Below are 25,216 nucleotides of genomic sequence, written 5' to 3'. Positions count from 1 at the left end.
CAACTTGCCATTGACTTAAGAGTTCTCATCCTCATTGTTGCAACACTTGTCTTTTGTGGACTAAATACTACAAGATTCTGAAGATCAATGCCCTCAAGTTCACAAAAGTCTCTAAGTCTTGAGTTCACATATCTACTTTCATTGTCCATACGAAGAACTTTGATAGCTTTACTTGATTGCTTCTCAACATGACTCCTAAAGGATAGAAACTTATCAAACTCTTCATTCTTGTGATCAAGAAAGTAGACCCATGTGTAGTGTGAAAAATCATCAATGAAAGTGAGAATATAGTGACCCTTGCTAACTCATGTTACTAAAAAAGGGCCTACTAGAACCGTGTGAACCAACTCAAGATCAATTGATGCTCTCCAAGGCTTCCCTTTGTCAAACTTCTCTTCTAGATGCATATCCATTGAGCAAGTTGACATTCACACTTAGAAAAGTTGATTGTAGGTAGACCATTGACCATAATTTTTTAGCTAAGTTGAAGATAGTGGAAGGCAAGATGTCCGGACCACTCATGCCATAATTTATTTTGTGATTGTGAATCTGTCAACAAGGCATGTGAAGGAAACTTAGGCACAAAGTGGGAGAAAGAATAAAGCCTTGTGCCATGATTAACTTTACCCACTGCAACCAATGAATCATCCTTAAGATTTTGCGCCATTACTGAATCAGGAAGGAACTCAACTTTATTACCACCTCCATAGTGAGTGATTTGGTAAATTGAAAAGAGATTAACTAAGGTTAGGAACATAGAGAATGCCTTTGAGCTCTCCATTTTCCATCTCAACTTGTCATTTCCCTTCAACTTCCACTTGTGTATCATTCCCTACAAAGACGTGAGGTACCTTAGATTGCTTCAATGAAGAAAAGTGTCCTTTTGAAGAACCCATATGATGTGAGGCACCTGAGTCAAGAATCCATTCCCCTGAAGAACTTGAACTTGCCATAAATTCTTACCCTTGTCCCTTTGAAGTGGATGGATTTGAATCCTTGGAAGCATTTGGTACATTGATTTTGTTCTTCCTAAGTTTTCCAACTCATCTATTCTCTTAGTCTTGTAATGATGCTCATCATGATTTGGTTTCTTGGAATATGCACAAAATAGTTTATCCTTCTTGTTGTTTCTCTTCTTGTTGGAAGAAGAATTACCTTGTTGTGAGGAGGATGATTGTTGTGTCTTTGATTGTCATTTTGGCTTCCATTGCTTTTTCTCACTGTTGATAAAACTTTTTCCACCTTGATTTGTTTGGTTCTCATTACTAGCCACCAATTTTATAGACTTGGATGACTTGAGAATTCCCAAATCTATCAACTTGGTTTGTTCCAACATCAACATTTTTGCAAATGAAGGCTTAGTGAAGGCACTTCCCATGGGCAACCTGTGAGTGTTGTAACTCAAAACGAAAGATGCATACTTTGAAGGTAGCCTCTTCAAGATGTGATGAATCAATCAATCATCCCTCATAGGATTACCACAATCCTTAAGTAGTGCTCTCAATTCATTGGCTTTGATGACATAGTTTTGAATCATGTCAAAAGTCTTAGGATCTAATAGAAGTAGATCATCCTCGATTTGGAATCCCTTTTCCTCATCCACCTTACCATACAAACCTTCAAGTTTCTCCCATGCACCCTTGGCATCCTTGAAGCTGGAAATGTGGAAGAAGAGATCTCTATGAACACAACTCCTAATAATTCCTAAAGCTTGGATGTCTTTAACTTGCCAAACAACTTGTGCATCAGCATCAGTGGGTTTTACAATTGTACCATCAACATATAGATTTAAACCTTTTTCCATTAGTCTACTCCATACAATATCTTTCCATGTATTATAAGTGTGTGAAGTTAAAAGTGGAGTTTTAGGTGAACCCATGATGCAAAAAATTAAAAGAGCACAAGAGCGAAAGAGAGACACAAGAACACAAGACACACACCCCACCCCCCCCATTCACTCAATCAAAGAACCCCCCAAAAAATGATGCTTTTGGCACTTTATATGTAGTGCATTTACAATACGCCACTTGTCAAAATGGACAAAAGTGGGCTTATGATTTTGTTGTTTACAACCTCCTTTTGGAGTTCAAATCTGGTACTATGCATTGTAGCTTAGATGTACAACAAGTTTGAAGTTTTATCAAAGCAATACAATGCAAAAAATAACCTATTTTTGAAAGTGGTATTTCTGTCCACACAAGCCTATAATCTAATTGCAGATCTGGAAAGTAGATGAAAAAGTAAGCACTTTAAAAAAAAATGAAACCTAAAAATATGTCTAGATGAGCCGATATAGAGCATTTGAAGTTGCAAAATGCAGGATTAGACAGGTACAGTTGCAAAAAAGAAAATTTCTAACAAATCTGTGGACCAAAATGAGAAAATAATTGCACCACTGAAAAGTTTAGGAATTTCTAGCTAAAATAAAAAAAATTGCACCTGACTTAAAGTCTACATGACTAAGATATCTTGCTAATGATGGTCAAATGATTATCAAACTTAATATCGTCAAAAGATGATGTCAATAAAAAATCCACCCGTTTGGATGACGTGGCAAGACATACAATGATGTCAGCAGGTGATGTCAATGGGATGGACATTGAAGTGGCTCATACGAAAGTGTTGATTGGGCAAGGGTGCTGACATGGACAGTCATTGAGTTTACCTGATCATGGATCTAACGTGGCAGATCAGGTGCCGAAAAATGTCGCCGCCAAAGTTTAAACACCGGTGGTTTCAAGATCGTTGGTGGTATTGTGGCACCAAAAGGAAGTCATCACGTTGGGAAAGTAGATTGGAGGTAGGAAGATCCAATGGTTAATTGCCAACGGGAATTGATCTAGGATTGCCAACAGGAGGAAGGTGGTCACCAATGGATGCAGATCATTCGCCGGTGATAGGAAAGTTAGCGATGAATGAAGTTTGTGGGATTTGTCCCACATTCACCCAGATGCAAACCTTAAATTTGTTTAAAACCACAAATTCGTAGATTAGTAAGTGGCTTGAAGCTGTTGAAGCTGGGTTGCTTGGCCACTTGCAATGTATAGCCGGTTTGTGTGCAGAAGCCGTCATGGATTTTGGAACCACCGGTTGGTGTGTGGTCCGCTGGAATGGGAGGAATATCATGCTAGAATTGTAAATGGAATATTCTAGAGAATATTCTATGGGCATCAGGATTTGACCACCCGGTTCTTGCAATAAAATTCTTCTCTACAAAAAAAAATTTGGAAAAATAATTTGAAAATTTGTAGAGAAATTCTGAAAATTGCAGAGTTAGAAATTAAATACAAATCTTAAAATAAATTACACAAATCTAAAAATGATCATACCAAATTTGCAAATCAAGCCTTCAAGTGTTGGTTTGCCAAAAAAATTTGCCTCAATTTTGACTATAGCCTAAGGTAAGCAAATTTATAGTCAAAATTAATCAAATTGATGCTCCGGACATAATGGTGAGGTCCACTTTGGCTCTAGATGATCCGGAGGATATTTTCACCAAAATTGAAGTATCTTCAAAACTCCAAAAAATAGCACCATGTTAAAATTCTCAAAATTTTGAATTTAACACAACTCGAACGGATGAAAACGGAGTCCTTATGCTCAAGATATGACCAATCAAAGTTTGGTCAAATCAGGTATACAGGTCATAAAAATGGTAAAAAATAAATATCTCAAAAGTAGTCAACAATGAATATCAAATTGAAGATCTCATTGAGAACTTTCTAGCGACATTTGTTTCGTCGAAAAAGGACTCCGCATGTGAAAGATATCGCAGTTTGAAATTCGGGTAAAAATATATAATTTGGATGATGTCAGCATGGCATCATCCTTCTAATAGGACAGCTTGGGGAGCGGATGACAAAATTTTATTAATGGAATTCAAACCCTTGACCACTGGTGGCCATCGCAGTGCAAGTCATGTTTAAGATCTATATGCGCAACACCCTATTTGAATATTAATTGGCCGCTAACTTTGGATAAAGGTAGCCGCCAACGAGGGGATTTGAACTGCCGACCACTGGCCATTCAAAAATCTTACCTGCCATTGTGCTACTTTAGCGCCTAAAAATATGTGCGTGATATTTTATTTGACTCTTAACCAAATCTCGCCTAACCTTAGTAAAATAAGGTTATCGTTTATTTTTGCCCCCAAAAATGACATGGGGCCAAATCTCCTAAAATGGGTAAAGGGTTATTCGGAGAGGGAAATTGGTTGAAGAGTCTATTTTTACAATTATTTGTCTTACCCTTATTTTGGCTAATTTTGTGTATAAAAAGGGAAGTTAGGAGACTTTTTTTAATTCTAAAATGGAGAGAACGTCTAAGTGCTGAGAAGGAGAGAGAAATTATGGAGATGTGATCAGTCTTGTACTTTGGAACAACGTGATGTTGTTGTACTTGAAGGAAGTGATTTTGCTAACACTTGTACCTATTTTTGGAGTTAATCGGACCGGTCCCCCTATTGGCGCAAGACCTGGAGACGTAGTCCATATGGACAAACTCCGAGATCAAATTGTTTTGTGTCTTCTATCTCTCAATTTCCCTTCTATCAGTTTAATTTGTGTTGTTCCTTTATTTCAATTATGTTAATTGCTTCATTTAAAGCTTTAAAATTAACTTTATGTAATTAGTTAATATTCCTCTATAATAGTCCTAGATCCTAATCTAATCAAATTTGGTATCAAAGTTATTGTGTGACTAGAATTGCAGATTTGAATGCTAACAAGATCCAAGATCAAGAAAGGTGAAGGAAAGCTTGAGGAATACAATGAGATTGGAAAACAAAGGACTAAACCATCATCACAAATCGCAAATGAAGGTGGCAGACAAGTTTTTCAAGATAAGAGTATCTAGAAGACTCTTTAGAATTTGCAAACAATAGTAGAAGTTTTGGTACAGGAAAGAGAAGATACGATGAGAAGACGGGCATCTCAAAAGGGAAAAGGGAAAAAGAAAGGAGATGATAGTGATCCTCCAAACACACCTCCATCTTCTCCTTCTTCTCCCTCTTCTCCTTCCCCCTCTTCTCCTTCTTCTACCCATTCTAAGTATTCTAACATTTTTAAGGGTGGACATAAGCCTCGAATGAAGTTGGATGTAAAGTTTGACTTGCCAAAGTATTGTGGGGATTTAAATGTTGAGAAATTGGATGACTAGATTCAGCAAGTAGAAGTCTACTGTAGAGTTCAAAACCTTGTAGATGATGTTGATAGAATTCAATTAGCCACTCTTTGGTTAGGTGGTGTAGCTCTAACCTGGTGGGGGAGTAGGACTCGAGACGAAACTTCACAGCATGGTAAGTTCAAATTGTCTTGGTCAAAATTTGTTAGTGCTTTAAAGAAGCAATTCTACCCCTTAGGCCATATGCCATAGTTAATGATGAACTGGCAACATTTTAGGCAAGGAAAATGTCAGTCTGTCCAAGAGTACACCCATGAATTTTGAAAAATGGCTATCTCATTAAATGTTCCATTGTATACCCAGGATGGTCTTCATTCTTACCTTAGACATTCTATTTTGGTTTCGAATCCACGTAATTTGGATGAAGTGTACGAGCGACACACTTAGAGTCAAGGGGTAAGGGTACTTTCATTGATAAGGTTGAAAAGGAGCCATCTAAGTTTGAAGGTAAATCCAAAGACAAAGGGAAGGGGAAAAAGACAACTACAATAAAGAAAGAGGGTGAAAAACCCACTTGCTCACATTGCAAGAAAGAAGGGCATGATGATTCTAAGTGCTAGAAGCTACATCCAAAAAAAAGGCCAAAGAGATATGGTGGAAATAAAAGCAAACAAAAGACTACTTTTGTAACTCAACAAGATCTTCGATCTGATTTCGGAGATGAAACAAGGATCGTTGCCACTAGGATACAAGGTAAGGGAAAAGGTATATCTCTCCCATTAGCTACAAGTTCTTCTAGCATAAGTACAAGTACAAGTAACAAATCTACTCCTAAGAATGATAAGCAAAGGAATGAATTATTTCACATCTGAGTTGTTATCAAGCATACTAAGGTTGATACATTATTTGATACGGGTTCTCAAGTTAATTTGATAGCTAAGGAAGTTGTTAGAAAGCTTAATTTGACTACAACACCTCATCCAAAACCATATCCTCTTGCATGGGTTTGTGATGATGCATAACAAGTAACTAAGCAATGTAAGTTAAGATTTGCAATCACAGCAAACTTTGTAGATGAGGTAGGGTTCTCAAGTTAATTTGATAGCTAAGGAAGTTGTTAAAAAGCTTAATTTGACTGCAACGCCTCATCCAAAACTATATCCTCTTGGATGGGTTTGCGATGATGCATAGTTACAGGTAACTAAGCAATGTAAGTTAAGATTTGCAATCACTGCAAACTTTGTAGATGAGGTAGGGTTCTCAAGTTAATTTGATAGCTAAGGAAGTTGTTAAAAAGCTTAGTTTGACTACAACACCTCATCCAAAACCAGATCCTCTTGGATGGGTTTGCGATGATGCATAGTTACAGGTAACTAAGCAATGTAAGTTAAGATTTGCTATCATTGCAAACTTTGTAGATGAGGTAGAAGCTAATGTAGCCCCCTTAGATATTTGTGGTCTTGTACTTGGGAGTCCCTATTTGCATGACCAACAAGCTATCTTCTATATGGGGGAAATAAGTATCATCTTTTTAAAGATAAGATTGAATACATTGTACGGGCACACAAGATTAAGTCTAATCTGGCATTAGTCAATGCTGGTCAAATGAAAAGCTTAGTCAACTCTAGTGAGAATTTTGTGTTGATGATTGTAAAAGCAAAAGAAGATGAAACGTCTAAGGCATTTAAAGGATGTGATCCAAAATATAAAGTTGAATTGGTCGAAGTAGTTTCCCTTATGATGACTTGTTTCAAGAAGCGAAAGGATTGCCTCCTAAGAGAGAGATACAACATGAGATTCAGTTGCAACAAGATGTGTCACTTCCTAATATCAACATATATCGCTTATCCATCTTGCAAAATGAAGAAATCAAGAAGCAAGTTCAGGAGCTAGTCGAGAAAGTAGTTATCCGTCCTAGTACTTCTTGTGGTTCTCCTATTGTGTTGGTTCCAAAGAAAGATGGAACTTGGAGAATGTGCATTGACTACAGGGCTCTGAACAAGATAATGGTAAAGAACAAGTACCCTCTTCCTAAAATTGATGATTTACTTAATCAGTTGAAAAATGTAATTTATTTCACTAAGCTAGACTTATGTAGCGGATATCATCTGATAAGAATTGCAGAAAATGATATTTGGAAAACTGCTTTTAAGACAAAACAGGGACTTTATGAGTGGTCGGTTATGTCATTCGAGCTTTGTAATGCACCAATTACATTCATGAGAGTCATGAATGATGTCTTTTGTCCTTTTGTTGATGATTTTGTCATAGTCTATTTAGATGATATTCTTGTATTCAATAAGTCTTGGGATGATCATGTAATTCATGTAAAGAAAGTATTTGATATACCGAGAAAAGAAAAACTTTTTGTAAAGATGTCTAAATGCGAATTTGCTAAGACATCCTTAGTGTATTTAGGCTATGTTGTAGGAGATGGTCAATTGAAAGTAGACCCTGTGATGGTCAAATGTATTGTAAAATGGCCTAATCTAAGTATAGTTACAGAAGTCGGGAGTTTTTTAGGTGCAATTCAGTACTAGAGGAAGTTCATTGCAAACTTCTCTTATATTGCATCATCATAGCATGCACTAACCAGTACCAAGGCAACTTTTTAGTGGGGAGGTCCACAGCAGAAGGCTTTCGACACTTTGAAGGAAAAGTTGAGCATCACACGAGTTCTGGTTTTACCAGATTTACATCAACCATTTGAGATTGAAACAGATGCGAGCGGGTTTGCCATGGGAGTTGTACTCATGCAAGGAGGTAAACCAATCAGCTACCACTGAAACTTTTTTAGGACAAGTAACTATCCCACTTATGATAAAGAATTTTATGCTTTAGTTCAAAAGTGTTAAAAAATGGAAACACTACTTAATGGGAAAAGAAATTGTAAGCCACGCTGATCACTAGCCACTTCAGTATTTGCACTCACAATCTAAGTTGCAACAAAGTAGGCACCTTAGGTGGATGGGTTTTCTGCAATAGTTTCATTACGTAATTAAGTACAAGAAAGGTGTCCATAACAAAGTAGCAGATATGCTCTCCGAGCCTCCTATTACGAATGCTTTAATAATCTTTCAAAATAGTTCTATGGTTCATGAAAGTTTTTAGGAACAATATGCTAATGATGAGAACTTTAAAGATATCTATATAGCTTTAATCCAAGGTAAACATGTAGAAGAGAAAGATTACTATGTGCAAGAGAATTTGTTGTACCACTTGGAAAACTATGCATTCCTAAAGATGAACAGGCACATGCAATCCAGGAAGCACATACCTCTTTGACTGCAGGACATTTTGGGGTAAGTAAGACATTGGCTCAATTGCAAAAATATTGTTACTGGCCTCGTATACAAGAAATTGTCACTAAGTATATAAAAGGATGTGTAATGTGTGCAATTAGCAAACCAAGCAATAGGAAATTGGGTTTGTACACACCATTACCTGTACCATCCCGTCCATGGGAAAGTGTATCTATGGACTTTGTGGGGGGTTTGCCTATGTTTACGAAGGGTCATGATTATTTGTATGTATTAACATCATCAAATTTCCACAATCCATTTGTAAATAAGAAGTTTTCTGGATTCGATTGTGTGTGTTTTTTTACCATCAACGTTTCAGATCATACTACATGATCCAGCATCTCTTCTATCCTACTCTTTCACATCCTGATGATGGATCATGTAGTATGATCTAAAATGTTGATGGTAAAAAAACACACAATCGAATCTAGAAAACTTCTTATTTATTTGTATGTAGTCATGGATTGGTTCAGTAAAATGTGTATTTTAATGCCTTGTAAAAAGGTCGCTACTGAACTGACAGCTCATTTGTACTTTCAATTTGTATGGTGGAGCCTCATGGATACCAAGTTAAATAAGAGTACAGCCTTCCATCCGCAGACCGACGGACACACAAAGGTAGTGAACAAGACAGTTGTGCATCTACTTGGAGGTCATTGCAACAAGCATCCTAAGTTGTGGGATGAAAGTCTTCATTAAATGCAACATGCTTACACCATGCAGCACATTCTTCTACAAAGAGGTCTCCTTTTGAGACTTGTTTCGGTTATTTGCCTAAGACACCAATGGATTTTGCTTTTCGGAAGGACGACATTATTGATGGACACCATGATGTAGAAAAGGCTTTGAAGTTCATCCAAAAGGTCCAAGCAATCCACCAAGCAGTAGAAGCACAGTTAGAGTAGAGCCAAGAAAAATACAAGGCTCCCCATAATAAGCATCGCATCGATCACCATTTCCAAGTTGGTGACAGAGTTTAGTTACATATCAGCAAGGAAAGAATGTAAGGTGAAGGAAGGAAGCTCAAGCCTATCAGGTATGGTCCTTTTGAGATCTTGGAAAAGACTAGTACCAATGCTTTCCGCCTTAATCTTCCTCCATACATACAAATTTACTCAATTGTCAATGTTGAGAATTTGAAGTTGCATGAGCCTCCAATGATCTTGGATGAAGACATCAATGTTCAGGTTCCATCGATTGATGATCATTAACCAGAGTATATGTCAAAATTGCCAGAAGATGTTATCATAGACAGGAATGTTAGAACTTCACAGAGAGGACTAGTTGAATACCTCTGAGTGGGATTGAAGAGGATGCATCCAAGCAAGGCAAGATGGATGGAGATTGGTAAAGTGAGCGAACTATACCCTCACCTACTTTCCGAGTAATCCAAACTTTTAGAGGTCCAAAAGCTCTTCAGTGGGAAGGATAGATCTGAAGGATATTTTCACCAAAATTGAAGTATTTTCAAAACTCCAAAAATCAGCACCATGTTAAAATTCTCAAAATTTTAAATCTAATGCAACTCAAACAGATGAAAACAGAGTCTGTATGCTCAAGATATGACTAGTCAAAGTTTGGTCAAACCAGGTACAAAAGTTGTGAGAAAAGGTAAAAAATAAATATCTCAAAAGTGGTCAACAAATGGATTTCAAATTGAGGATCTCATCAAGAGCTTTCCAACGGCGTTCATTTCATTGAAAATGGACTCTGCATGTGAAAGATATGGCAATTTAAAATTTGGCTAAAAATATATAATTTGGATGATGTCAGCATGACATCATCATTTCGACAAGACAGCTTGGGCAGCAGGTGGCAAAATTTTATTAATGGGATTCAAACCCTTGACCGCTGACCCCTAAAAGCCAGCCAATGACCATCGCACCACAAGTCGTGTTTAAGATCTATATGTGCGACATCCTATTTGAATATTAATTGGCCCCTAACTTTGGATAAAGGCGGTCGCCGATAGGGGGGTTTGAACCACCGATCGTTGGCCATTCAAAAATCTTACCCATTATTGTGCTATTTTAGTGCTTAAAACTATATGTGCACGATATTTAGACTCTTAACCAAACCCCGCCTAACCTTAGTAAAATAAGGTTATTTTAAACCCCGAGAATGACATGTGGCTGAATCTCCTAAAATGGGTAAAAGCTTATTTCGAGAGGGAAATTGGTTGAAGAGTCTATTTTTACAATTATTTGTTTTAGCCTTATTTTGGCTAATTTTGTGTATAAAAAGGGAGATTAGGAGACTCTTATTTTTTCATTCTAGAATGGAGAGAACGTCTAAGTGCTGAGAAGGAGAGAGAAATTATGAAGATGTGATTAGTCCTGTACTTTGGAATAGCGTGATGTTGTACTTGAAGGGAGTGATTTTGTAAACACTTGCACCTGATCTTGGAGTTAATTGGATCGGTCCCTCTATTGAAGCAAGACCCAGAGACATAGTCCATACAGACAAACTCCGAGATCAAATTGTTTTGTGTCTTCTATCTCTCAATTTCCCTTCTGTCAATTTAATTTGTGTTGTTCCTTTTTTCAATTACATTAATTGCTTCATTTAAAGCTTTAAAATTAACTTAATGTAATTAGTTAGTATTCCTTTGTAATAGTCATAGATCCTAATTAGATTACTAGACACTCCCAATGACTGCGGATACTTTGGATATGAATTGAGGTACTCCGAGAGGTGAGGCAAAATGGTCTCCAATGGCTATGAAATGACGCTCCCTCAGCTCTGATACCATGTAAGAATTTGCCTTAGGGAAAAATCACCCAAGATCAAGAAGCTCAAGCACTAGCACAATATGGACCAATAAAGTATGATCAAAATAACAATACGAAAAATGAATTGATGTACATACACAAGGCCTCTAGACTAACTAGGAGTCAGCAAAATGATAAGACTCACAACTAAGCACATGTCTACTAAGAGTGGATTATCCTCCATTGAGCATAGAAGTTAGTACGATAATTAGAGGATAAGCTTATATAGGTGTGTCACATAAAAAGATGTTGTTGACACCATGTGCTTAATTAGAGTATGAACAATTGTGTTGTCTACATGACGATTCAGATAAATATGCAAACTCTTGTGTTATAGACACCATGTGCTAAATTAGAGTTGCTAACTCTTGTGTTGTCAACAAAACAACTCATATGAGTACGCACACTCTTAGGTGTCTAACTAATAAATAATAAAATAATGCATTAACCTTAGTAAACTTAAGTAAAGTGTAATAATAATTAATTATTTACACTAACATTTTCCACTTTTCCTCTCTCTTCTTGGAGGTACTACCACTATGATAGGGTTAATCCTCTTAGCCTAGACTTAACTACTTTAATTTTTTGTGCTTCACTCACACCTTCACATTTAAAGTGATTCTCCTTTCCTTCCACCCATTCCATCACCAACTCAGGTCCACCTTCCCACTGAATAAAGGAACTCCTTATAGGGCCTTCCCACCTAGGGCTTTGATGACTTTTAAGAATAACTCTTCATTTATAGGAGGGTCATGTTCAGGGATAAGGTCTTCTTCATCAACCTTCTCTTTACCCTTATTGTTGCTTTTACCTTCTTATACCTTCTTAGCTGCCTTAGCAATTTCTTCCAACTTGGTCTTCATTGCTTCCAGAGCTTCCTCAAGGATCATATTCTTCTCCTTTTGCTCCCCCATCTGGCCAATTCTGCATTGGTCACCATATTGGACTCTCCAACTGATTCTGCAAGTTGAAACATCTACCCACAAACCTCAATCTTCTACTTTGATACCACTCTGATGTAACACTAGGTTGAATTGCTTTCAAATCCTTACCTTTCTAAGGATTTACTCAGGCTTGATACTGGACTATTAGGATTCTTTTCATGCCCTAATCCCTAGAGTATTCCATGCTATCCTCTATCTACTCTCTACCTAGTTACACCAATAGCTATGGTTCTTTCTTTACCCAAATGTCTTTTCACAACTCACTTGTTGACCTTATTCCTATGATTTTCCTCAACCATGTAGTGTGAGGGCTATCACAAGTAGTGTTGGACTTCCCTTGGACTTTTGAACAACAATCTTACAAGATATCACCAAGTTCTTTGCTCCTAAGCCAAAACTACCACAAAAAGGGTTGTTAGGATTAGCCCTCCAACTTGGGTTTTTGGGTTTTAGTTCTAAATTTATCCAAAGGAGGTGGCGAAATAGACCTTATATTTGAATACCCTTTTGGAAAATGTTGAAGATTTTGTGGGTCTCAAATCTCCAAGGTGTCTATACACTAGAAAGCAAATTTTAAGCCTATTTTCAAGGGTTTCACACCAATGCTAACTAGTCTAGTTAGGATATGTTCTTTCCCCCTTCAAAACTTATCACAAAATCTTTTCCTATGGTAGATGTTGACACTAATCAATTCTCTTCATTCTATATCACTTGGTTTGAAGTATAAGACACTTTCAAACCTCAAAATTTCTCCTTCAAATTTGTGATTTGCCTAACCAAATACAACAAACTTGCCTAGGACATCACTTTTATATTGCTTGCCATGCTTTCTAGGGCCCCAAAACTTCTATACAATATGTACATAGGCTCTACTCCCATGTCCCCTAAAACCATGACAAACTCATGGCAGGGATTCATGGGAGAGCCATTATTGCTCAAATAACCAAAATTGAAACATCACACAAGCTACTTAGAAAAGAATTTCAAAACCTAATTAGTTGAACACTTACAACCTAGCAACTTGAACAAAAAATTACTGTACAAACATAAGCAACACGAATCCAACACCATATTGGATTGCTCAATCCATTTGTCTGTACAAGCAATTCAAATGCTACAAACTCTCTTAATTTGAACTAGAAAAATATGCATTCACTTGCTCAAACTTGCTTAATACAATTTCCAACCCTTGGGATGTGTTTGATTGATGATTTTATATGCTCCCAAAGAGGTTGCAGGTGGTTGGCATAACCACCCAACTTTTCCTTGCGCTTTGCAACTTTTTTGCCAAAAAGTTGTCAAGCAACTTTTCAAAAAGTTGCACAATCTTGACAACTTTCAACTTCCTTGAGCAACTTTGTTCTCTCTTACTTGGGGACCTTCAAACCTGTTTGGTTGGATCCATAAATGGTGTCTAGACATAATTAGCCCTTAGGACATCAAAATGCATGATTTAGGCCATTTTTGCCTTCTTGACATCTTTTGACATCTATTCTCTTTCCAATTCCCAAATGAGATATTACGAGTCCTAAGTCATGTAAGAGGTTTAAATCACATCATAAAGGACAAGGTAGTTTAAAAATACACCTTCTTCAGCTATACTCATAAACACACACCAAAACCATCTACCTAGCAACTTCTACAAACCCAAAAAGATGACCTCAAAAAGGTCCAAACTCACCTACACCCCAGACTTGGCTAGAGGCAGTAATAGCCCAAAATCTACACCAATTATGAAACCAAAATGAAAACTTGGACTAGATGCTCCTGCACCACTATATATTATATATATAGTTGTTTAGATCATAGTATGATCAACCATTTTGTAGTACGACCGAACATTTTGATATTCAAACTTATATATTGTGTTACATTGATATTTCGATATTTTATATATATATATAGTTGTTTTGATTGCAGTATGGTCGGCCATTTTGATATTCAAATTTATATACTTTGTTACAATGATATTTCAATATTTTTTATGCATAGTTGTTTAGATTGTAGTACAGTCATCCATTTTGATATTCAAACTTATATAATTTGTTACATTTTTTGATATGCTGGATGATTAATCAGTTGGTTGAATATATACTGAAAGCTTTTATTACTTCAAATCTATTGGTTTGATTATGTTTAGTCTTCCATTGGAGATTATAATTATGTATCTTCTTTCCATTACATTATTTTCCTTGTGTTGCTTGAACAAAACAATTTTATGAGAAAATAAATAAATTCTATGGCTGAATGAATGTATGCACTAGTTCCGCTATGAAAATCGAAGAAATTAGTCCCTCCCTTGATGGATAATCTTGTGGAACCTAATGCCTCTACTCAAAAAGATGGTAAGGAGGAACTATTGAGCCCTAAAGCTCTTTCCCTTGAAGAACCCCTTATGTTGGAAACCTTGCCCAAAAGGAAATAGTCGCCTCAAAATATTCCCCAAGGCCCTAACCCTAAATGCATGAAAATTGATAGGGAAATTATAGATGTGGATAAACAAGGGTCTAAGGAAGAGGTTGACAAATATGATAATACTAGGACTAAGGGGGAAAGCCAGGAGTTCAACTCTACGGAGAGGAGGTCGAAACACGTCCATAAGAAGAAATAAATGAGTATGAGGGAGGACAAGAAGGACATGAAAATTGCAGAGGAGGAATTGAAGTACTTGGAAGCTAATATTGAAATGTCAGATGATAGTGAGGACACTGAGTCAAAAGATGAAGAGTATGTGGAAGGAGAGGAAGAAAGTTATGATGGGGAGGACGAAGAGACTGAAATGGAAGAACATGACACACACATTGAGGTGGACTTGGGCACAATTAATCCTAACAAGGAGATTCTCACTAAGGACGAAACCTAGAAACAGGGAAGTCAAAATAACACCATGGAAGAGTTGGATAAGGGGAAGAATGAAATGGATGCTCTACTAGGAAAGGACAAAGGAGATGGAATCCAGTTTAACGAGCCACTTGGATAGTAAACAGAGCAAAATTGATTACCTGGACAAAATGTTCAAGGAGGCTATCACTAACATCAAGCTAAGAGTCATGGCTTCTACCCTTTGGAAAATCTATCACGAGATCTTGGAAAGAACCACTTTTGGTGCTGTCACTGGTAGGAGCAAGATAAAAAAGACAAGGGAAGTGGGTACAGGTGACAAGGAGGATGACCAAGAAGCTAAAGACATCACCAACCGATAATATGAGCTCTTCCAATTGGAGAAGGATTGGAACGCTATCAAGCATACTTGATAGTTCTATTGCTTTTTTATTTTTGATCGTTATGGCTATTTCTGGGTTAAGAGATATTTATGTGTTTAAGAACAATCTAAATTTTTTTAAGTCTAATAATATTTACATTAATGGTCCTTACTGACTGAACATTGTGATAAATATTTTTTGGTTTGATTTCAATTTAAGCAAGTTGCTTAATAGGCTTGGTTCTATGATTTCCTTGAACACTACTCCTTTTGTTTATAGTGTGAAGAATCGTAGCAATGATTGGTTAGTGTTGCTTTTAGCTGTATTTGATAAATTTTGTGGAAGGTTTAGGTTACTTGGCTGGTTTATGATGCTTTAGCATGTTGCTTGGCTATAGAGGCCCAGGGCAGTGCTAATTTTTTGTAATGGTTCTTTGAGTTTAGGGCCCTTTCTCTGCATTCTTGATCAAAAACTAATTTCTAAGTACATGATATGATCTTTAAGAATGAACTGATATGGTAGGTGTGAGCTATTATGCCTGTCCTTCTACAAGTACATCTTTCTCCATTCCATGTGCGCATCAAATAACTTTAGGATCAACTCATAGTAGGTAAGACCAAAATGGATTATCTTTTGTTTCCAAACCTCCTTATCTTACCTTACCTGGGTTACATTGTGCACATGTTCTTCTAGGTGATCCTAGCAGATGATTAACATAGATTCCATCCGCACCACTTTGGAGAAATCATCATTGGATAAATCAAATTATCCTCTTTAACCAAATCGATCTTCCCTTTGAATTATTTTATCATTTCATCGACCTTCTCAACTGTGTCTCAATTTGCTTTGAGCAACTAGACATTGATGCACCGAAGATCTGTTTGCATCATATATGTCAATGCATTCGATTCACGAAGTAGACTAAGGGAATCTTCATGTCCCTACTTTCAAATTTCTTCATTCAATACTTTGCTTTGAGGCATTGATGATATTATTGTCGAATTTGTTCACCTCTTCCTTTGCTGAGAATTTCATTATCCCAAATATTTGCATATCATTCATTTGAGTAACAACCATCCTCCATTTGAGCTTTTCATTTTCCTAGGTTGCAAATTCAACTTCTAGTTCTTTGATCACCTCCAGAGCATCCTTGTTAACTTGGACTCGATATGTAGCTAGTCCCCTCTTGGATGAGAGAGTAAAACCAACAATTAAATATTTTAGTAACTGTTGATTGGTTGGCAATTTCAGATCGAACGATGAAGGCGGTTGCAATTTCAAATCGCTAATTTCAACTCCTTATCCTTTTCATCCTTTCAAGTTTGCATTATCATTCTTTTCATGGAGGAAACCAAATGTTTAGTGACAGAGAATCTAGAGATCTCACTAAGGCCAACTTTTTCCATAATGAAATCTTGTGGCGTAGTTCCTTCAATGTCTACCTCTGCAATGGGCCTAGCAATCTCAACAACCCATCACCTAATCATCTCATCAACCTTGAGCATGGTTTTAGTCTTAATGTTCTTCCTCCTTTGTGCTCTTCCCAGATACTTGCTAACCATATCATCAATTAGTACTAATATGGGCACAATGCTTCTCTTCTTGTTAATTGATGTCTCTAGCCATTTAGGTGTTGTAGTGACTTCTTTAACCTTAGGAGTATGAAATACTTGTACTCCCATGGCTTCAATGGTGCCTTGGTAATCTATTAGTATGTTGCTCTCTTGTTGTGTTTCTTTTCCAATCTCCATAGCATCAAGAACTCCATTAGTGAGTGTTTCTTCAATGTGGTTCTCCATGCTTTTCAATACTTCATCCATAGAGTCAAGTTCAACTATGATAGGATTGCTTGAACCTTTACTACCTCTTCTAACTTTGGGTCCTAGTGACACAAATAGGGGATAACCTTGTTGGGGACTTGGCAAATTCCTTCTCTTGAGACACTTCAACTTGAGTATCTTCTCACCTGCATGGCCAATACTTGGATTAGTACTTCAAATAAGGGATTTTGAAATACAAAGAGAGATATCGCTAGCAAAGGCTTCTTTTCCTTTGCTTGGTATCTTCCCCAAGTGCTTTTCTCTAATCCATCTCTCTATTCATTTTATGACATTAAAGGTTCTAGTTTAAATGTTGTCATCTTTTGCCCTCTCCCACTCTATGTTAGGGATTGGTAGATGCTCAACCTTTTCATGAAATTCAAGATCTATCACTTCTTCATCCTCTTCCTCCTCCACCTCGATGATGCTCATTTTCAAATTCATAGATACAATTTGCCCCAAATAATCTTGGACCATAATTTATTTCTTACCTCAAGTTCGACTCCACAATTCTCCAGATAATCTCCCAATTGAGGGGAATGCGGGAAACCTTTAAACATATCTAGGTGGGAAGTTACATATCCCCTACTATTACACATTCTTCTAGCCACGTAGCAAGGCAAGTGCAATTTATTCTATTTAACTTCTAATTTTAGGGCATTAGAGATTGACTTACAACCATAGTAACCCAATTTAACCGGGAAGACTATTTTTGAGCTTCGTCTTTATTTGAACATTTTGTCTATTTGAGTCAATTGCCTACACATTTCAATTAAAACATAGCTGTTTAGGGCACATCTAGGGAGCTTAAGCAGTTCTCCTTCAAATTAGTCGACTCTGATACAAGTGAATCCAGGGAATTGGATAAAGAAACTGCCATAAATGCTGACTAATTCCATAGCCTCTTTAGACATTCTCCAGTTTATAATTCCTTGCAATTCATAACCATTCCCTCGTAAATGCCAAGATATAAAATAGATATGAAGACATGTAGAAATTTCTCCAACCAAAGAAGTTATTGAGTGACTCACATAACCTTTCTACATTTACCTCCCCCTCAATCTAAGAACTTATGACCTCCACATAAGACCTAGATAAAAAAGTACATCCAGTCTTCCCAGTAAAAGTAGTGTTGGTTTCCTTTGATTTGATTGAGGAGAATTACATTGTCTCTCACCTCTAGAATTAGGTGTTATCATGTCAGTGGCTTAGGTAGCTTACTTCCATCCCTCTAAAATTTCAACAAGCAATTCCTGGCTATTACATTTTTGTAAATATTCTTCTTCTCTTGAAAGATAGAGTGGGAGTTCCCAATTGTCTAGTACTCATACTTCTCCTTATGAGGAATTTCCATTGCTGTATCCGTATCCCTGTTATTCTTTGTGAACTCACTACCATCATATTTCTGGATACATCAATCAATTCTGCATATCATGCCTGTTCATACATTCTAGGGCAAGTTCTGGACATGGGAAGGTACCTGCTTCTACTAACCCACTGTCAACCATTTTTAGCAGCATGGACTCTTTCAGTGGATTCTTAATTTTCTCATGAAAATAATTCAGATCTGCACTTATCAAGGAAGTGTCTCCCAACTCAGGAAGATCGCTAACCAAACTAGAGGTCCATCCCAACTTAGGAAGTGTGGGCCTCACTCATGTTACTCAAAGTCCCAAAATTTACAGAACGAACAACAATATAGCTTAAAATGAAATGCGGTACAAACTGCAAATTACTTTGGTTAGTGATATTCACTGACAACTTTTCCTCTGCATACAGAGATGATGAAATTTAAGGGGTAAATATATGTGAATGACGGCATGCTCACTCATAAGAACATAAATAGACGAAAAGATGTTGGGCTGACAAAGTAATTATGTACACGTACTCCCTTATGCTGAGCTCAACTTGTAGCGATCACTTATTAATGATGGCCTTTCAAATTTGAAAGTAGGCATTATTCTTCCCTGTACCGTACTTTTCGGCTTGATGTTTCATCATTACTTTCTTAATATTCCACTATAAATGAACCTTGAACCATGAGCATTGCAAAACAACGATTTCAAGGTTCAAGCTCATTGATCAGCATAGGACTGACTGAAGAATTGAGAACACTGAAAAACATGACTTGTTACCATGATGCCCAAAATATTGTAAGGAAATAGGCATTGAACTTTGAACCATGAACCCTAAGAAAATGAGTTCAAGGTTCAAGTTCAAAACTGCCTATGTCACTTTGGAATTCCATTCACTCGACAACTATAACAAGAGGGCTGGGGGGCCAATTGAACCCAAACTATGAACTTGGAAGGTTCAACTGAAAAGTTCAGTTAAACACAAAAGCGTAGGTAATACAGACCATTAAAATACCCAAACTCAACAAGTGACAAATTAAACTGGTGACCTCTGCAAATAAGGAAGAAGACCCAAGGGAAAAGGTGGGCTAACACTATGTTATGCAACTCTTCTGCAATTTTTATTTGCCAAACTCCACACCTTCTGAACTATCAAGCAGTGGCTGATTTTCCCCAGACTTCTTGCTGTATTCCATTGATCAAAACACAACTACTATATTTTCTCAGAAAACGACTTCTCTGCCAGCAAGAGTTCAATTAAACAATGTAACTTGCAAATTTCTCCTCTTCTGCGGTGCTCTAGTACCAATTGAAGGTATCAAACATATACAAGTCAAACATAATCTTGTGATGGTCTGCAGATCATCTATACACAAATGCAGAAACATACCAAAATCTCCTTGTATTGATCATAAATGAAAAAATGTTTATCCATATATAGTGTCTGAAAATGAATTAACTAATACCTAATCAATGATGACTGTCTGCTAACAAAAACTATCAATGTTTACCACTTACACATAAGATGTTTAGCTGTGTAGACAATACCAAACACGATCATCACAGTTTTTGAGCTGCATGAAAAATGATTCATTCAAGCTAATTTAAAGTGGAAATTTCTCTGCTTGGGGCTTCTCTTCCATTTTCAGAAGACATAACTTTGATGATAAGTAGGAGACATTTTCCACAGCAAGTCAAATTGTGATATAACCTTGATGGTCACATGTAGATCTACTGCAGTAGTTAACCAGGGAATTCTTGTCTTTATATTTCTCATTAGCATTTGTGGTTGACCGTAGGGAAAATCTGAAACAATAGTAACCATGCAATACTTTCAAGTTTCGAAGTACGTGTTTCTGAAACAAACTGTTTGAAATATTATCTAATTCTTTCAAAGACTTTGTACGAGAAGCTCTCTTTTCAAGGCAAATGTGGAAGCTTTACATTGATTTGCGGTAAAAACAGGCATACCAGAAGGTGAATTATTCAGTGTCCCCTTCATCGTTATGTTCGTTAACTTTATAAGAAAATGCTTTATGTATTAAATAACAGAAGTTTGAGCAGTTCCAGGGATAAAATAGCTTTCACTGTATTAAACTTTTAAGGAATCACAACATGAACAGTATCTAGATACTTCAGAAGTTCAAAGAAAACATAACAGGTAATCCAGAATTATCCCTATAAATACCATATCTCTTCTGAAACATTTGAAAGAGATTGTTTCATTTACCAAAAACGTAAGAATCAATAGCATGCATTCTCAATTAGAAACGAGGTCCAGCATTTCACAAGCCTATGAAATGAAAACAAATAAGCAGTGTAACATGATGTCAATGGAAGTACTAAAAGTAGCACACCATAGAGGCAATAAGGCATTTATATATTATTCACGAGGGGAAAATATTTCATCTTTTGGTCTCAACCGCAAGTTTCCTTTTGCAGATTACCCATCCAACATTGCACTAAATTTTCAGCTGTTTAAGTTCTCATTAGATTCACAACTGCTACAATTCATCACATTATTTTCGATACAGAGACAGACATCCTTTACCTTGGGTTTGCATAAAAAAGAATGGAATAATATCTGTGGCTGATGACATATTTTTGAGAGCCATTTAAGCTGCTTGTTCACACTAATACCCACATCTAATCTATAAATTATAATGAACTGTCATCAAGTTTTATCTACCATCAAAATTCAGATTCATAGAACTGAGCTTGCTTTCGATGTTTTGCTATATGATCTCCATAACAACTGTAGATAGAGAGGGAAAGAAATTGCATGTCAATGAAGATGTTAATTTTGGCCCTACCATGATCAGATATTTCTCAATTATAATCATTTGCATGACAAAACATTGGGATCTCCCAATTGAAGCGTGACATGCAAACTTGACCCTTCAGGTATGCCTAATGGAGCATTAGTACAACATGAATTATCAACTCCAAACAACTCCCAATCCTTGATCCCACATCTTTCCAAAGCAGAATTTAATCTTTGTTCCTCACTTTTAGAAGGCCAGCTTCCATCTGGAGTGACAAGAACTGCCCCTCTATAAGATTGCCCTGCTGCCTGAGCAGCCCCACCGTAATAGAACAAGCCCCAGCTTAAATCATCTTTAGCGTCTACGATTCTCCAAAACTCTCTGGAGACAACTCCATTATCTAAGACAGTGAATATAAAAGTTCCAGGGATAGCTTCTCTTTTAACCCTGTATTGTCTTCGTCTCCAAACCAACTGCCCATTCAAGGTCTTGACTTGAAATACTGGCTCGTACCAAAATGAGCGTTTTGCTTTACCTCGATAGAAGAGTTGATATTGGCAAGGAAACTGATCATATGCAGGGTTTTGGCCAGCTACCACACGCCAACTTGAATTTAATTTCCCCAACCATCCGACAAAAATGTCTTCTGCAACCTCATGGGTAAGAGGACTACCTCTGAAAAAGGAAAGAGGTTGCACGTTGGGTTTCACTGGGATTTCAGCATTTAAGCCAAGACAATTGTGTTTCTGTAACACACAGAGAGAAAAGGCTTCAAATTTGGGGCTCTCATATGATGCAATGCAACGATAATTGCATACCTGATCAGTTGGAGCACACTTATTGAGACAAACAAGAGCTTTTCTACAGTTGGGATCTAGAAGACAATCTATCACTTGATTACCACAGTTCTTTATCATACAATACAGAGTTGAGAATCCTTTTGCACGCAAGTTTTGCAATACTGGCACTGGTCTTACATATGAATTGATCAGTAAAAGTAGCGAGAACCAAATGTCATCACTGTTGTGACGACCCCATGCCTCTTGTACAGTTCTTAGTACTTCAAGGGACTCTTTCATCTCTTTCCCTTGCACCGAAGGGATAATTTTTCCAATCATGGTCTGATTATTACTTGAGACCTTTAGTCCCCCTAACTTGTTTTGAAGGGTGGGGCAGCTATCAAAGCAGACAATGGTAGGAATCATTTCAGTGTTTTGCAAAACCCACTTGACAGAATCCTGATGCTGGACATTAATTATGATCAAAATATGAGTTTGAGCTAGAACCAACTTGGCCTCTTTTTCTTGTTTAGTCAAATTATTCTCTGTAAGCACATGTAAATTGTATCCTTGGTCTATCCATTTGAGTTTTTCTGCCTGCAATTGAATAACCATCAACATAATCTACAAATTATTTTAAAACCATTCAAAGGAAAAACACTATCTCCAAAATGTAATATTATTTTAGTACTATTTACAGGAAAAAGACAATCTCCAAAATCTAGCACTATTTTACTACACTATTTACAGGTCCAAAAACCAATACTCAATTTAGGCAGAAAGAAGCAGCCCAAAAATGCCCCCATCTATGCATTCAACAATTATTTTCAGGAAACTCAACACCCTACACTGACACATTAACTTTGAGCAGAAGAATCAAGCACAGTAATGCCCTTATCCACACATTTTACTACTCCCATCTTCAAGAAACTCATAATCTAATAAACTAACGGATTCACTTTAGACTGAGAAATCTGTGCGCAATGATGCCCTACCCACACATTTTACAACTACAATCTCAAACACCAAGAGATTCATTGTAAACCAAAAAATGTCTGCATAATAATGCCCCTATCCACACATTCTACTATTACTACTTCCAGGAAAATCAAAATCTCCAAATTAGTACATTCATTTTAGCGCGAAAAATAAGAGCACCAATGTCTCCATCCACCCATTCTCATGGAAACCAGAATCTTCTATACTATTTAACAAATTCACTTAAAGCAGAAAATATACGGCACTTAAGTTTATATTGAGAGCTGAGTTTAGAGCAGCGTACCGTATGGATCAGAACATCTTCCCACGGGACATTCTTCAACGGACTCGTACTCTCGTCCCCAACAATTGCAACAATATTTGCCACTGCTTTGGTGGAGAGTGTTTCTTGATTATCAACAGTGTCTGCCACAGCTGAAATACGTTTGCACTGGAATTTTTTGTCGAATTTAATTATGGGTGAACATGTGCTGCATTTAAAAATGGTTGAGGTTGTGCTGAGCTTCATAATAGGTAAGGTTAAAGTGAGAGAAGAAGAAGAAATTCTTCCCCTTCTTGGACGATTCCTCCCATAATTGAGAAACTTCAATTGACTCTCTGTGAAACTCCTATAATTTGTGTAGCCAATGTTCAGCTTGGCTTGCATGATAATTTTCCCCATACTAAGCAGCACACAGTATATTGGGGTTTCCTTCCAACAATGTCAACACTTTTATTATGGAAATGGAGACACTAAGAAGCCACGAGATCTCTGTCTTGACCATACAATAACCGTTATTCATACCTTGAAGAGGTGAATTTTGCGAGAACTCTTGTCGGAACTCATGGTTTAGCATGTGGACAATTTGGAGCTTCTGGTTTAGCATGGGTTTCTCGAATAACCCACTGTTTGTGGCGGATAATCTAGCAGTTTCTGCATTCATATTAACTTTCATCTCACATTTATTAGGGCGTCGCTAGGTTTTTTTTGGTGTTTTTTTCCCTTTCTCATATGTTTTCATTATTATTGGATGTCATTTTATATAAATAATAATAAAATATTTAGTTACGTGATATGGGAGGATAGGTTACACCTCACATTTTGGTTAAGAGTAAAAGATTGAGGAGCATTCACTCTCCTAAAATTCATTTGAGGTACAACCTTGACTTCATTCTCTATAATAGTCTTTTACTTAGCTAGACTTGATCCCTAATATAATCATTCAACTTCAATAATAGACCAACGGTTTGACGTCTTCAATATTTCTGATTGTGAGTGATACTTAAGATGTCATTAAGATAGTTCTACAAGTCATCTTCAATGACTATAATGAGATAATGATACTATTATATCGATAAATGTCTTTCTTTTTACATGTATTCTTGATTATATATGTAAATGATAATATATAAGTGTTTGTTATATTAGGAATACCTCTTCGATTTAGTCATTGATAATCTCATTTAAATATATTTAAGAACCTCGTGGCATTATGTCGATTGATCTTTATACCCTCAATTAAGTGTTTTTTCCTATTTTCTTTCAAAAACACTCAAACAAGTTTGTTTGTTTTTGAAGTGGTCCAATGGGTATCTCATGTAAAGCATTTTGTGGTGTTGTCTCATTAGACCCCAATTCAGAGTTCCTAGTCATGATTTACTTAAGGTACTTGTTTAAGTCAATTTTTTAGGCATCTCAATATCTTATATGAATAAACTTATTAAGCATCTAGGTCATTTTATCTATGATTGCCCCAAAATGTTTTATTTTATTCAACCCCACCAATGAGTATGTATAATCTTGTGCGCAACAAAATCCCAGAATTTGTACCTTATACCTTCTAGATAGCCTTTAAAATACATTTTTGCAGACTTCATTTCCATCTTATGTATATTCCCTTAAGGGAATATGAACATGCTTCAAAACCAAAACTATGAAGAATGGATAATCAACAAGAGCTACGAGCAGCTAGAGTCCCTGCCTTAGGTAGGGGCTTAAGAGAAAGTGTACATTTGATTGAGTGTTGTGTAGGGGACATAATTGAGTGTTAATGTATGAGTAGGTAAACAAGGAAGGGCATTTTGAAAGACTAACAATAATAAGATGTAACAAAGTTACAACCAAAAGAACAAGGAATAAAAATAGTGTATTGCTATCATGAGCATAAAAGTCAAAAT

The 25,216-nt window shown here is 36.7% G+C and overlaps 1 protein-coding gene across 1 annotated transcript; it reads right to left on the bottom strand.

Annotated features, from left to right (window-relative positions):
• Positions 1 to 20,877: 20,877 nt before the first annotated feature.
• Positions 20,878 to 23,974, bottom strand: LOC149564419 (uncharacterized). Its single transcript, XM_089817977.1, has 2 exons — positions 23,343 to 23,974; positions 20,878 to 22,657 (listed from the first exon to the last, which is right to left on the bottom strand). The coding sequence occupies exons 1-2, from the start codon at positions 23,718 to 23,720 to the stop codon at positions 21,356 to 21,358; spliced, it is 1,680 nt and encodes a 559-aa protein (XP_089674103.1). The 5' UTR covers positions 23,721 to 23,974; the 3' UTR covers positions 20,878 to 21,355.
• Between the last annotated feature and the right edge of the window lie 1,242 nt (positions 23,975 to 25,216).

The sequence above is a fragment of the Cupressus sempervirens genome, chromosome 3, assembly GCF_028749045.1.
Source record: "Cupressus sempervirens isolate cs-2001-9-10 chromosome 3, ASM2874904v1, whole genome shotgun sequence".
Classification (NCBI taxonomy): domain Eukaryota; kingdom Viridiplantae; phylum Streptophyta; class Pinopsida; order Cupressales; family Cupressaceae; genus Cupressus; species Cupressus sempervirens.
This window is presented reverse-complemented; position numbering and strand designations above follow the sequence as displayed.

Excerpts from the sequence above, each read along its gene's own strand:
- LOC149564419 (XM_089817977.1), bottom strand. The coding sequence starts at position 23,720 with ATGGGGAAAATTATCATGCAAGCCAAGCTGAACATTGGCTACACAAAT. Across the intron at positions 22,658-23,342 it reads AAGATGTTCTGATCCATACG|GCAGAAAAACTCAAATGGAT; the intron begins GTACGCTGCTCT and ends ATTCAATTGCAG.